General features: G+C 47.4%; 1 protein-coding gene across 1 annotated transcript in view; it reads left to right on the forward strand.

Moving 5' to 3' along the window:
- Nucleotides 1-14,058, forward strand: part of CACNA1D (calcium voltage-gated channel subunit alpha1 D) — a 390,642-nt gene that overhangs the window by 290,456 nt on the left and 86,128 nt on the right. The window contains exon 32 of the mRNA XM_075321032.1: nucleotides 13,934-13,966. Within this exon, the coding sequence (XP_075177147.1) occupies nucleotides 13,934-13,966 (33 nt within the window). The remainder of the gene's footprint in view (nucleotides 1-13,933; nucleotides 13,967-14,058) is intronic.

A 14,058-nucleotide genomic window follows, 5' to 3' on the forward strand; every position in this document is an offset into this window, starting at 1 on the left:
ATTTAGCTGCAGAATTTGGTCCAAAATTATTAAATCAGGGATGAGAATCCATCACGTTTTAGTATTGGATGTGTGTGTTGGGTTTTTTTGTTTTTGTTTTTTTTTATTATTTTTTTTAGTTTTCTTGAGCTTTCAATTTTTACAAGTGATTTTTCTATATTCACACAAAGTCCTTTTAATGTCAGTTTTTTAGCAGATTCGCTCCAAAATATAAAAAGATAATTAAAGTCTGTATTTATCAAACAGCTCTCTGCAAGATCCTAGCGTAAAACGGTTTGAATATCACCAATTGTTTGTGCAGCTCAAGTTTTTGCATGTTTTTTGGGGGCTGGTTTATGCCATCTCTGGCGTGGGTGAAACGTGGCAGTGCCACGTGTCGAAAGCATATTCATTATGACTTGTGCCATAAAAGTGGCGTAAATTACAACAGAAATCCTCTCCAGTCCTTCACTAGGGCATTTTATTCATGCTGGCGCACGGCAGATGAAAGATGCGCCAAAGTCATTAAAAGGCCCTCCCCGCCTTGTCTTGAATTTGGCGAATGTTACTCTAGTGCACCTTTATCACGACACAAGTCCTGATGATTTGGTGCAGTTTTTAACCAGGTTTTCTTTATCGTTCCTTTTGGAGACCCAGACCATGGGTGTTTAGCTTCTGCCTCCGGAGGACACACAAAGTACTACACTTAAAAGTGTAGCTCCTCCCTCTGAGCTTATACACCCCCTGGTAGCCAGTCCTAGCCAGTTTATTGCTTTGTGTCAGGAGGCATACATCCACACATGCATTCTCATCTGATTTGTTTGACTTTTGGAAAGAGTTTGAAGAAAAGCGGGTCCATGTCTGGACTCCCGGCATGTCCCTTCTCACCCCACTGTGTCGGCGGTGTTGTTAAGGTTGATTTACAAGGCTGAAGCCTTACATGCCGCGCTCCTTCACCATCCCTTCTGGGCTCTGGCTTGAAGTGGGAGCCAGCACGGTTCTCCATGCCTGGCAGGAGTCCGGTCTCCATCCACAGCCCCTTGAGGATTCTGTTGGACCGGAGCACTCATCCCCAGGGACATGGCCCTGTGTCTCAGCAGCTAAGTACCTGAGACGTTTATGTTGGGGGTCCCGGTTCTTTATTGTATGGGGAGAGTATGCTGTATGTGATTGTTTTTAACTTTTCCGGCGGGTTCTCCAGCTTTTGCCTGAGAACCGCGCCGATGGTGCCTGCTTGTCGGCCTCGCCGCTTAAATTTAGGCCCCGAATTCGCCGGAGGCCTAGTTTCGTTTTCCTGCCCTCGCATGTCACTCATGCAGAGGGACAGGTTCGGCTCCTCCCGGCGGCCGTTCTACACAGGGGAGGGACACTCCCCACTGCTGGGGCGTCCCTCCTTCCCTGCAGGTCTCTATAGCCCTCCAGTTCCCGCTCTTTTATAGGAACGCCCCATTTCTCAGGCAGAGTTCACTCTGCTCTGGGACATCCTGCATTCTGCATCTCTGCTGAGGTGCTGCGCACTGGGGGACCGGGCTTCGGGATCTGGAGGGCACACAACACCGCGCTCAGCGGTCTGGTAAGCCACAGCCGGTCTCCGGTTGTGGACCTCTGTATATTCTCCCTGGGGTTCATTCTCTGCAAAGCCCCCACTCCAGCAGCATGTCTCACACGAGGAGCAAGGCTCCAAAGCTTTATTCTGTATGCACTGCATGTAAGCTCCTGTTGCCTGAGCCGAGCATTTACCCACACTGTGATGGTTGCTCTAACTTGGCGGTGCCACAGCCTGGAGTCTCACCCCCAGTGGTCTCTCAGGCTGCTGCTGCACCTGTGATTGAACCCCCGGCCTGGGTAGAGTCCTTTTCTAGGTCCATATCCCAGTCATTTGCTGAGTCCATGGGACTTTTGTCCAGGACTTTGATGAATATACATCAGCCCCCCTCACAGGGTGCCTCTAATACTCTTGACAGAGGACTCCTATCCTCTGACCTCCGTCCATCAGAGCTCACGGAGGATTCATCATCTGATCCCAGACCCCGTCCTTCTAAGAGAAGGCGCAGGGTTTCCTCACCCTCCCCCTCCCCATCCCACGGCTCTGTCTCAAGAGCTGACTCTCAAGATGAGGAGGATGCCCTCACTGGGGGCTCGGAGGCTATGTATCCCATCGATTTCTCTGAGGGTGACTCAGATCTTAGTGATTTGATTGCTTCTATTAATTCTGTGCTGGATCTCAATCCGCCAGTGTCAGAGGAGCAACTCTCTTTGGCAGAAAAACATAAGTTTACCTCACCTAAGAGAGTGAAGAGTGTGTTCTTTAACCACTCCAGTTTTCAGACCGCTGTGACCAAACCCAGGGCCTGCCCTGACAAACGCTTCCCAAAGCGTGGTTCTGATGACCGGTTTCCATTTCCACCTGAGGTGGTCAAGGAGTGGTCTCACTCCCCAAAGGTAGACCCTCCTGTGTCTAGGCTATCAACCCGGACCGTTGTGTCGGTGGCTGACGGCACCTCACTTAAGGATTCCACTGACCGTCAGATTGACCTTCTGGCCAAATCTGTGTATGAAGCTGCGGGGGCCGCGTTTTCCCCGACTTTTGCAGCAGTGTGGGCTCTCAAAGCCATCTCTGCTTCTCTACAGGAGATGCATTCCCTCACCAAGGAATCTATGCCTGAGATGGTTACCTTAACTGATCAGGCTTCAGATTTTTCATACTATGCCATGTCTGCCATGCTAGAGGCTGCTCACCGCACTGCGGTGGCTTCAGCTAATTCTCTTGTTATCCGCATCGAGAGTGGAAGGCAGATGCTTCTTCCAAGACGTTTCTTGCTGGGCTCCCTTTTGCTGGTTCACGGCTGTTTGGTGAACAGCTGGATGAAATAATTAAAGAAGCTACTGGCGGGAAGAGTACTTCCATGCCACAAACCAAGACCAGGAAACCCGCCCAGGGTAGGAATCAATCGAGGTTTCGTTCCTTTCGTTCCTCCAACTGGTCATCCTCTAAGCCTTCCGCCTCGTCCGCTAACTCAGCCAAGGATCAGAAATCCAACTGGCGCCCAAAAGCGCGTCCGCAGAGACCGCAGGAGGTTCTGCCACTAAGGCAGCTTCCTCATGACTCTCGGCCCGCTCCAACCACGTCCTTAGTCGGTGGCAGGCTCTCCCACTTTGGCGACGCTTGGTTAAAGCAAGTCTCCGATCAGTGGGTGAGAGACATCATATCTCACGGCTACAGGATAGAATTCTCTTCCAGCCCGCCAAACAGATTTTTTCTCTCAACTCCCCCCTGCTCCAAGGCCGCCGCCTTCTCACAGGCCATGGCGTCCTTGCAGGCAAACGGAGTGATTGTCCCAGTTCCCGCTCAGGAACGGTTCAGAGGTTTTTACTCAAATCTCTTCCTAGTTCCAAAAAAGGACGGTACCTTCCGGCCCATCCTGGATCTCAAGCTTCTCAACAAGCATGCTCGGGTGCAGCATTTTCGCATGGAGTCTCTGCGATCAGTCATTGCCTCTATGACCCAAGGGGAGTTCCTGGCGTCCATCGACATCAGAGATGCCTATCTACATGTGCCAATCGCAGTGTCACATCAGCGTTGGTTACGTTTTGCGATAGGAGAGGATCATTTCCAATTCGTGGCTCTCCCCTTCGGGTTAGCCACGGCCCCTCGGGTATTCACCAAGGTCATGGCGGCAGTGATTGCGGTCCTGCACCTCCAGGGGTTGGCAGTGCTCCCTTACCTGGACGACCTTCTGGTCAAGGGTCCATCCAGCGCAGACTGTCAGCGGAGTGTTTCGCTCACTCTCGCCACCCTAGCCCAATTCGGGTGGATTGTCAATCTTCACAAATCCACTCTGACTCCGACTCAGAGTCTCACGTACCTAGGGATGCAGTTCGAGACTTTGTCAGCACTTGTGAAGTTGCCCTTAATCAAACAGCAGTCTCTCCAGCTAGCGGTGCGCTCTCTCCTGAGGCCCCGCCGTTATTCCCTCAGGCGCCTGATGCAGGTGCTGGGTCAAATGGTGGCTTCCATGGAGGCTGTTCCCTTTGCCCAGTTCCATCTGCGTCCTCTGCAGCTGGACATCCTCCGCTGTTGGGACAAGCGGCCTTCCTCCTTACAGAGGTTAGTGGCTCTGTCGCCACGGACCAGGAGCTCTCTTCAGTGGTGGCTTCGACCCCTCTCCCTGTCCCAAGGGCGCTCTCCTCGGAGTCACCTTTTTTGGTTTTTCACCAAGACAAGGTAGTTCTCCGTCCGACCCCGGACTTTCTTCCTAAGGTGGTCTCTCCCTTCCACCTTAACCAGGATATTTCCTTGCCTTCCTTCTGTCCGGCCCCTGTTCATCGCTTTGAGAAAGCGCTGCATACTCTAGATCTGGTGCGTGCTCTCCGGATTTATGTGGCTCGCACCGCTGCGCTTAGGCGGTGCACCTCTCTTTTTGTGCTAACCACAGGGCGGCGCAAGGGTCTCTCTGCTTCTAAGCCGACCTTGGCCCGTTGGATTAGATCGACCATTTCGGACGCCTACCAGTCCCCCGCCGGGGATCAAAGCACACTCGACCAGAGCTGTCGGTGCCTCTTGGGCTTTCAAGCATCAGGCTACGGCTCAGCAGGTCTGTCAGGCTGCCACTTGGACTAGCCTGCATACCTTTTCGAAGCACTACCAAGTGCATGCTCCTGCTTCGGCAGATGCGAGCTTGGGCAGACGCATCCTTCAGGCGGCTGTCGCCCACTTGTGAAGTTAGGCTCCGCCTACTTCTTAGTTTTTTCTGTTTATTCCCTCCCAGGGACAGCTTGGGAACGTCCCATGGTCTGGGTCTCCCAAAGGAACGATAAAGAAAAAGAGAATTTTGTTACTTACCGTAAATTCTTTTTCTTATAGTTCCGTATTGAGAGACCCAGCACCCTCCCTGTTGGCAATTTTCTTGTTCCGTGTGTTATCACCGGTAGTGATGAGCGAGTACTAAAAAGCTCGGGTGCTCGAGGCTCGGGCCGAGCCTCCCAAGATACTCGTGTACTCGGCCCGAGCACCGAGCCCAATGTTATCCTATGGGAGACCCGAGTATTTTTGTGAAATGACCACCGGCAGCATGTAGAAACCATAAAACTGTAAATTAAAAAAAAAAACGTACGTGTGTGTGTAAGCGTGCATATAAATATACACGCGGAGTGGAGTGCGGGAGGGGCCGTAGCCGAGCGGGGAAGTGTCGGGCTAAAGGCACGGTCATTCTGTGAGGGCCGGCCAATCACTGCAATTCCACAACAGGGCTGTGGCATTGCATTGGTCTGCCAGCCAATCCCTGCATAAGGGCTGGCTCTAAAAAGAGCGCCAACATGAAGACCACGAGTACAGCACGAGTATCGCGAGATTACTCTGTCCCCGCCGAGTAGCCCGAGTACAGTGATACTCGTGCGAGTACCGAGTAGTAACAAGCATACTCGCTCATCACTAATCACCGGCTGTTGTCGTGGACAGAGTCTACAATTATTCCGGTTCTTACTCGGTTCTACTTGTGGGTGGCTATTCTCCTTCAGCTTTTGCACTAAACTGGCTAGATCTGGTTCTCCAGGGGGTGTATAAGCTCAGAGGGAGGAGCTACACTTTTAAGTGTAGTACTTTGTGTGTCCTCCGGAGGCAGAAGCTAAACACCCATGGTCTGGGTCTCCCAATACGGAACTATAAGAAAAAGAATTTACGGTAAGTAACAAAATTCTCTTTTTTCTGTATGGGGCAATTCTGCTTCAATACCATAGTCAAATTTGGAAAGGTTTTTTGTATTTTTTTTTAGAAGAAACGTCTCAAGAATTGACATGCTGCTTTTTTTTCTATATAGCAGCAATCTTCCCCTGCACTGTACAGAAGATGCATTTTACCACTGAAACTTGCAGAAAATATTTACTTGTTGGGTTTTTCAAAAGGAAAAGGAAAATTTGCTCCAAACAAAATCTTATTGTGAATTGAGCCTAAGATGATTTTGTGACACTCTTGCACCCGTCTGGGCTCATTTTCTTTAGCTCTGTTTTCTCCCCTCGTTTCTTCTTACTTCTTTCGCTATATATTACTGAACAAGAGGAACAACTGGGAATCATAGTCCAAATTATCAAAAAATAAGTCATAAACTCACTCAAATCACTTGCAAAAATATAGAAAATGTTTATTACATAATTTTTATAGCAAGAGATAGATCATGATATAGAATAATTTACACATTCATAAAAAGGTTTAACAAAAGGGGGGGATCCTGACGGTCAAACATTTAGGTACAACCAAACAACCATGGGGGTGAGATATTAGGTCTAAATCTCTATGTATTAAGCACAATACAAAAGAATCACATATACTGATGTACAACCATCTAAAAACATACAATTGTATGGATATTGCGCCAAAACATTTTATACTTCCAAGTAGATACATAGATGAAAAGATAGACCTAAATACTGCCAAAGACTGGCAGTACTCACCCATGGTAGTGTGGATGCCAGTTGAAAACGTGCCCCGACGCGCACGTTTAAATAGCTTCCTCGGGGGTCCGTCTATTGAAACGAGCGCGTCAAGGCACGTTTTCAACTGGCATCTATACTACCATGGGTAAGTGAGTACTGCCTGGCATTTGCTGTGTATTGGATCTGGGGGACTTACATTCCTGTTGGAATGGTTTTTTTGATTTTACTATGGCCCCAGTCTTTGGCAGTATTTTGGTCTATCTTTTCATCTATGTATCCACTTGGAAGTATAAAATGTTTTGGCGCAATATCCATACAATTGTATGTTTTTTGATGGTTGTACATCAGTATATGTGATTCTTTTGTATTATGCTTAATACATATAGATTTAGACCTAATATCTCACCCCCATGGTTGTTTGGTTGTACCTAAATGTTTGACCGTCATGATCCCCCCCCTTTTGTTAAACCTTTTTATGAATGTGTAAATTATTCCATATGATGATCTATCTCTTGCTATAATAATTATGTAATAAAAAATTTCTATATTTTTGCAAGTGATTAGTTTGACTTATTATTTTTTGATAATTTGGACTATGATTCCCAGTTGTTCCTCTTGTTCAGTAATATGTTAGTGTACTGGGTTTAGCCCTTTAATAGTCGGCAATGGTCCTCTTTTCTGCCTTCCCTTGTTGTATTTATGTTTCTTTCGCTATATAATTGCTTTTTGCTTTCTTTTCGGCACCTAAATCCTGCACATAATTTATATTTTTTTTTACGTAGATAGTTTGTATTCTTTGTAATGACACAGGCGCCATAACAGTCGATGTGTTTTTTTGCACACGAGCTACAGCAAATGCGGGGAAGAATCCTCCTCGTGCTGACGAGCCGTCATGTAAAATCCAGTTGCACATTATTAATGAAATATTCACCAACCTGGAACATATTGTAACCAACTGTTTTTTTTCATCCCTAGAAATTTCTGCAGGCAAGTATGTAACACGTGTGAATTACGGCCTAACCGCACAGAGCAGCTTCCTGGCTCATTAACATTCCTTCCGCTCCCGTCCATTAATCCAAACCTCCCTCTCTGCAATACCCCGATTTTCGCCATGCACACTGGCGGCAGACGACTCTCTGCAATACCCCGATTTTCGCCATGCACACTGGTGGCAGACGATGCCACTTTTTATACCGGTTCACTTAAATGCACGTTGACCAACTTTGCAAAACCCTCGGTAGAAACCAAGCGACGGTCGCGCATCTGTTTGTTTTTGCCGATAGCTCTAGAAACGTGGTTTTATCCAGACCTGAGTCATCAAGTGCAAAGTGAAATACCCCTGCTCCTGTTTATATTTGTGATCCATCGCCCAATTAGCCAACGGAAAGATATAACACGGGCATGGATTACTCTGTAACACCGATGGGACCAGTCAGTGGTAGCAGTCACCCCTGCAAAAAGGGAGGTGAGAATTGAGGTTGCACCAGCAGCAGTGGCGGATATACCCTCACCTCTTCCGTTCCGCGGCACTCCAGGTTCCCCAATTCGTGTTTGTTCTCTCTGCTTCAGATCGCTGCACCATGTATCTATGGAGCAGAAAGAATAAAGACCGGCGGGGGACCCAGGAAGGGATGGAACAGGAGAGGCGGGGGATCAGTAAAGAGAGTGTTCATTTATTTTTTTTTAATGCTCTTGTGTAGAGCCATTGTCAAATCTCTGGCGGTTACTTAATAGAGAAGAAAAGGATCTGCAGCCCAAAATGAGACACGGCGGATCCTTATCACCCCAGACATCATCTATTGGGGCCCCCTATACACATTAGACCATCGGCTGAGCCCGGCGATACAGGTAGGACCTGTAGTTCAAAATCAGACATAGCAGATTTTTATCAACCCAGACATCATTTATCAGGGGGCCCCCATACACATTAGACCATCGGCTGAACCCGGCGATACAGGTAGGATCTGCAGTCCAAAATGAGACACGGCGGATCCTTATCTCCCCAGACATCATCTATTGGGGCCCCCTATACACATTAGACCATCGGCTGAACCCGGCGATACAGGTAGGATCTGCAGTCCAAAATGAGACACGGCGGATCCTTATCTCCCCAGACATCATCTATTGGGGCCCCCTATACACATTAGACCATCGGCTGAGCCCAGCGATACAGGTAGGATCTGCAGTTCAAAATCGGACATGCCGGGCCCTTTTCACTCCAAACATCATTTATCGGGGGCCCCCCATAACAATTAGAGTCTGGTGATACAGGTAGGATCTGCAGTTGAAAATTGGACATGGCGGATCCTTATCTCCCCACACATCATCTATTGGGGCGCATCCATACACATTAGACTATCTGCTGAGCCCGGTGATACAGGTAGGATCTGCAGTCCAAAATTGGACATGGCGGATCCTTATCACCCCAGATCTGATCTATCGGGGCCCCCCATACACATTAGACCATCGGCCGAGTCCGGCAATACAGGTAGGTCCAGCCGACGTTCGTCTTATATGTATGGAGGCCTTGAGGGTCCATACGAGTCCTTTTCTTCTTGAGGCCAGATGCATTTCCCCCTCCGGTAAGGGCTTCTTTGTAACGCTATGTGGCTTCCTCGTCTTTACATAGATTTTGTGCATTATTTCTTCTTTTCACGTTTGGCTGTAAACACGGTTGTCACAGAGCACGTGTGTCGCACGGATACCCGAGCACTGGACGTCACCGTCTGCACCCGTCACCGCGCACCATCGATCGCCTCTTAACCCGCAATCTGGAAATATTTCTCGATGCAGCGATTGTGATGATGGAGCCGCCAGTGACTGAGCCTATTTCTTCCATTATTTCAGACACTAATAAACTTAGAAATCTTCTGCTCTTGGTTTTCATTTTACATTGGGTCCCAGTGTTGTTTGCTTTAGTGTCAGACATTATTGCCCTTTTGTTTTACATGTTTCCTAATTACAAAAAAGAAAAAAATCAGTGTAGACCTAATCCTAATTCCTAGACTACAATGCATTGTGGGTGCGGGCTGGGACCTGCCCGTCCCTGTAATAAGTCGCCCTCTCTTAGGTTGGGGGTATACGGCAATTTTATCTGGGACACATGCTGTGTGCCCAAAGTTTGTTAGGTGTCGCTGCCACTTTCAAGAGCACGGGGTCGTATTGCCACCTCAAGGGTTAAGTTGAACAGGGGCCACAAGATTCCGTTCACCAAAAAAGTGTCATACTTGTTACTATTTTAAAACTAGCTAAAGGTCACAGGCCACTCCCCCATGACATCACTGGTCAAATCACACTGCAGAGCTGCTGGATGACCCCGCCCCCTGCATTCAGAGCTGTGCTTGACTGAAAGCCATTGTTTCTTTCAAAGCACAGACAGGAAGTCTCTCTACTCTGTGCTTTGAAGGGGCTGGAGGTCACGTCACCACATGTGACAGCTCAGAAACAGCAGAATTTTAACAGCAAGTAGATTATGAAGTTTCTTTATTTCTCATTGGCTTTATGAAAGTTTAATTATCTGTGTACCCAAAAAACTCTTTTAAGGGGTCCATCTTTGTATGAAGGGGGCAAATACCTCAAAACAGTCTGTAGATTTGTGTCTTTCTGATTAAATATCCTCAGTCCTGTCTGAAGGCTTGTAGAAATGAAGGACATTACTTACAGGGAGCTACCGCCAGTAGGTGGCACTAGTGGCTTCCTCACACCATGGACATATAATAGGACCTTTCCTGCCGGGGTCGTGACCTCTTCCCTTGGCGCCAGACTCCCCGACCTTCTGTGATCCTTCCTCTTAATGAGCCGCGTTGTGTGTGATTTGTCTTAATGTAAAGAAACAGATTCAATTAGAATCCTCCATTCGCTTCCACATTAACGTTTCCGAAGAAGCATCGCGAGGATGTTGTAATGGAAATAGCGGATTTTACATATGTGGCTAATGATGATATCATATAAAACACATTTTTATACGTGTTTTTTTACTCCTTTTTCAATCACTGATATGTGATTATCGCCTTAAAGGGAACCAACCACCAGGATTTTGCTGTGATGTAAAGGCATAGTCCTGCTGGCTGGTTCCCTTTAAGTATTTTTTTGTAGACAGAATAGGCATTTAAAAATAAAATGATAATAGACGACGTAATTGTCACTGATCCTTCACTGTCGCTGTTCTCCGATTCCCCACCGTCATCCGTTCCTCCCGCTCAGGACACATCGGTCCCCCCGTCCGGTTATTCTCCTCCGTCCTCTATGGTATATCAGTATGGAGGCTTTTAGGGGTGCAAATGTGTTTGCCTGGTGTATGGGGGGGCCTAAAGCCACTCTGCCACCTACCACACCACAATAATAGATGGCACTGGGTGAGTTAGGGTCTCGTAGATTTTGCTTTGGGTCCAGTCTTACAACCTCCACATTTACTTTTCTTCCAACACAAGCCCAGCGTTTCTGCCGCTCTCTGCGTTGGGGAAGTGATGAAATGGTTTTTGGTCATGTCGTTAGCAAAGCCAGCCCCCTTTTCTCTCTACACATTATCCATGATTGGACACAACTTCTACACCCCCCCCCCCGTGTCACAGATGGGATGGAGGGATGGTCGTCAGGCTCACTCCATTATCCAAGCCAGCTCCAATCCTGTCTATGCATTGTCTGTGATGGAGAAGGGGCCTGGCTTAGCTAATTGAACCAAACATCCAGCCCGTTTCATCACATGACCACACAGAGAGCGATAAGTAGAGCGTCCAATACTGCGATAAGGGGTCTGACACGAGGACACCGCGGCGGATTTCATAGCTAAATTGTTAGTTATGACTTCTTTTAATTTATTTTTGCAAATCATCCAAATAACTTGTAACAAAGTAGATGTAGTACTCCTTTAGAGGGAAGTTGTCACCTGATGTTTGCCCCCTTATCTGAGGGCAGCGAGATGTAGGGGCATAGACTCTTATTCCAGTGATAAGTTACTTTCAGGTCTCCTTGCTGCAGTTTTCTTTGCTGCAGTTCCCTGACTGCTGGGCTCTGTATAACCCTGCCCACACCACTGATTGGCAACTTTTTGCGTAGAACTCCACCAACACCACTGATTGGCAGCTGTGTAAACCCCGACCACACCACTGATTGCAAGCTTTCTTTGTATAACTATGCCAGCACCACTAATTGGTAGCTTTCTGTGTATAAATCTGCCTACACCACTGATTGGCAGCTTTCTGTGTATAATTCCTCCCAGAGCACTGATTGGTAGCTTTCTGTGTATAACCCTGCCCACACCACTGATGGGCAGCTTTCTGTGTATAATTCCTCCCACAGCACGGATTTGCAGATTTCTGTGTATAACCCCGCCCACACCACTGATTGGCAGCTTTCTGTGTTTAACTCTGCCCACACCAAAGATAAGCAGCTTTCTGTGTATAAATCTTCCCACACCACTGATTGGCAGCTTTCTGTGTATAACTATATAATAATAATAATAATAATTTTATTCATTTATATAGCGCTATTAATTCCACAGCGCTTTACATGCATTGGCAACACTGTCCCCATTGGGGCTCACAATCTAGAGTCCCTATCTGTATGTCTTTGGACATACTCTAACTCCGCCTATACCACTGATTGTCATTTTTCTTTATACACTGTGCATAGGCAGAAACCTGTGGTGGGGACGGGGTTATACAGAGCTCATTATTATGGATGACTACATGGCAGCAGGATTAGGCTGGTTTCACACTACGTTTATTTAACATGCGTCAGGAACGTTTTTTTGCTGCAAAAGCGGATCCTGCTTTTACAGCAAAAAACGCATGCAAACGCATCTGTTATTTTGCAGGATCCTGTCACTGGATGTTTAGGGGCGGGCATTGGAGTCATGTGATCGGGAGTGAGGGGAACTAGACTGGGAGCCGGCTTCTGACAGTTGCAGACGCTGGTAACCAAGGTAAACATCGGGTATACTTGCTTGGATACCCGATATTTATCTTGGTTACGAGTGTCTGCAGCTGCTAGGAGCCGGGCTGCCTGCACACGTAACCAATGTAAACATCGGGTAACTAAGAGAAGTGGTTACCCGATATTTACCTTGGTTACGAGTGTCCGCAGCTCTCAGGTGGGAGAGAGAGGAAGGGGGAAAGACAGAGATAGAGAGAGAGGGTGAGGGAGGGAGGAGGAGAGACAGATCACGCGAGACTGGTTCTGGGCATGCTCAGTAGAGCAAGCAGGATCCTGTCTATCAGCATGCCAGCGTTCACATGCGTTTGCGTGCTGTTTAGTCAGGATCCGGTGACATGCAGTATTTGGACGCAGCTCAAAAACGCTACAAGTAGCGTTTTTGAAAGATGTTAAAAAAACTGCAAGTCGCTGGATCCTCACTATAACGCACGCAAACGCAGGTGAACGCATATTAACGCGAGTCCATTGCAAATGCATTGAAGTGAAAACGCATTTGCACTGGATCCGTTTTTCCGCTAAAAAAACGTTATGGACGGATGTTAAATAAACGTAGTGTGAAACCAGCCTTACTCTATTGATAATCTGCTGCTGATAAAACATTAATTTTATCAAAACTACAGCAAGCAGCTCAGTAAATGACACATCACTGGATCAGGGTCTCTGTCTCTACACTATGCTGTTCCCAGATTAAGTGGAGAAATCCTGGTGACAGATTCCCTTTAATTTACTTGATAATGTGCTGGATATCAACCATGCGGATACGGACCTCCCTTCTCTATGAATTACTTAGTAGCCACAGGGGCCAGTGGGTCATTTTCCGATAAGGGAATTGAGAATTTATCCAGAGCTATCTAAATCTAGGCATTTCCTAAACTAGGCTAGCCCCCTTTCCTGTGTATGCATTATCCATGATGGAAAAGGGGTCTGGCTGAGAAAATTTCGGGCTATGTTTTGGAATCTCCACATGTACTTTCTATTCGATATAAGCAGAAAGCTTCTACACCCCCCCCCCTCGATGTGTCGGAGGTGTGATGGAGGGAAGCCCGTCAGGCTCACTGCATTATCTCAGCCAGCCTCCCATCCTCTCTATGCATTATCTGTGATGGAGAAGGGGGCTGGCTGAGAAAATGTGGGGCCCTGTTTTGGAATCTCCACATGTACCTTCTATTCGATATAAGCAGAAAGCTTCTACACCCCCCCCCCCCCCCCGATGTGTTGGAGGTGTGATGCAGGGAAGCCCGTCAGTCTCACTGCATTATCTCAGCCAGCCTCCCATCCTCTCTATGCATTATCTGTGATGGAGAAGGGGGCTGGCTCAGCTAGTGAATTGACTCAAACAGCTAATCTATAGTAATTTATCATTTTTGCTCCATGGTTGGGACGGACATTTCACTTACCGTATTTTGCACACTTGTGCTTGTTAAAAGGAGGTAACGACTTACTATTATAGATGTTACTCGTAACGAGCGGGTCAGACGTCCGGCGGGTGCGACTGGTGTACTCGAGTGCTCGCTCATCACTAGTTACTCATAACTTTCCAATACAGAATATCTTCACTTTTAATTTAACAATACTTTTAATTTCTTCAAAGCCACCAGAAATTGACCCAACCGGGCCACCTACGGTAAGAACAGGAACCCGCAGAGATACCTTGTATCAATGACCACATTCTGTATTTGTTTACAACTTTTGTAACCTGCGGATTTCCTTGTGATT

The sequence above is a fragment of the Anomaloglossus baeobatrachus genome, chromosome 8 (genome assembly GCF_048569485.1).
Source record: "Anomaloglossus baeobatrachus isolate aAnoBae1 chromosome 8, aAnoBae1.hap1, whole genome shotgun sequence".
In the NCBI taxonomy this organism is placed as follows: domain Eukaryota; kingdom Metazoa; phylum Chordata; class Amphibia; order Anura; family Aromobatidae; genus Anomaloglossus; species Anomaloglossus baeobatrachus.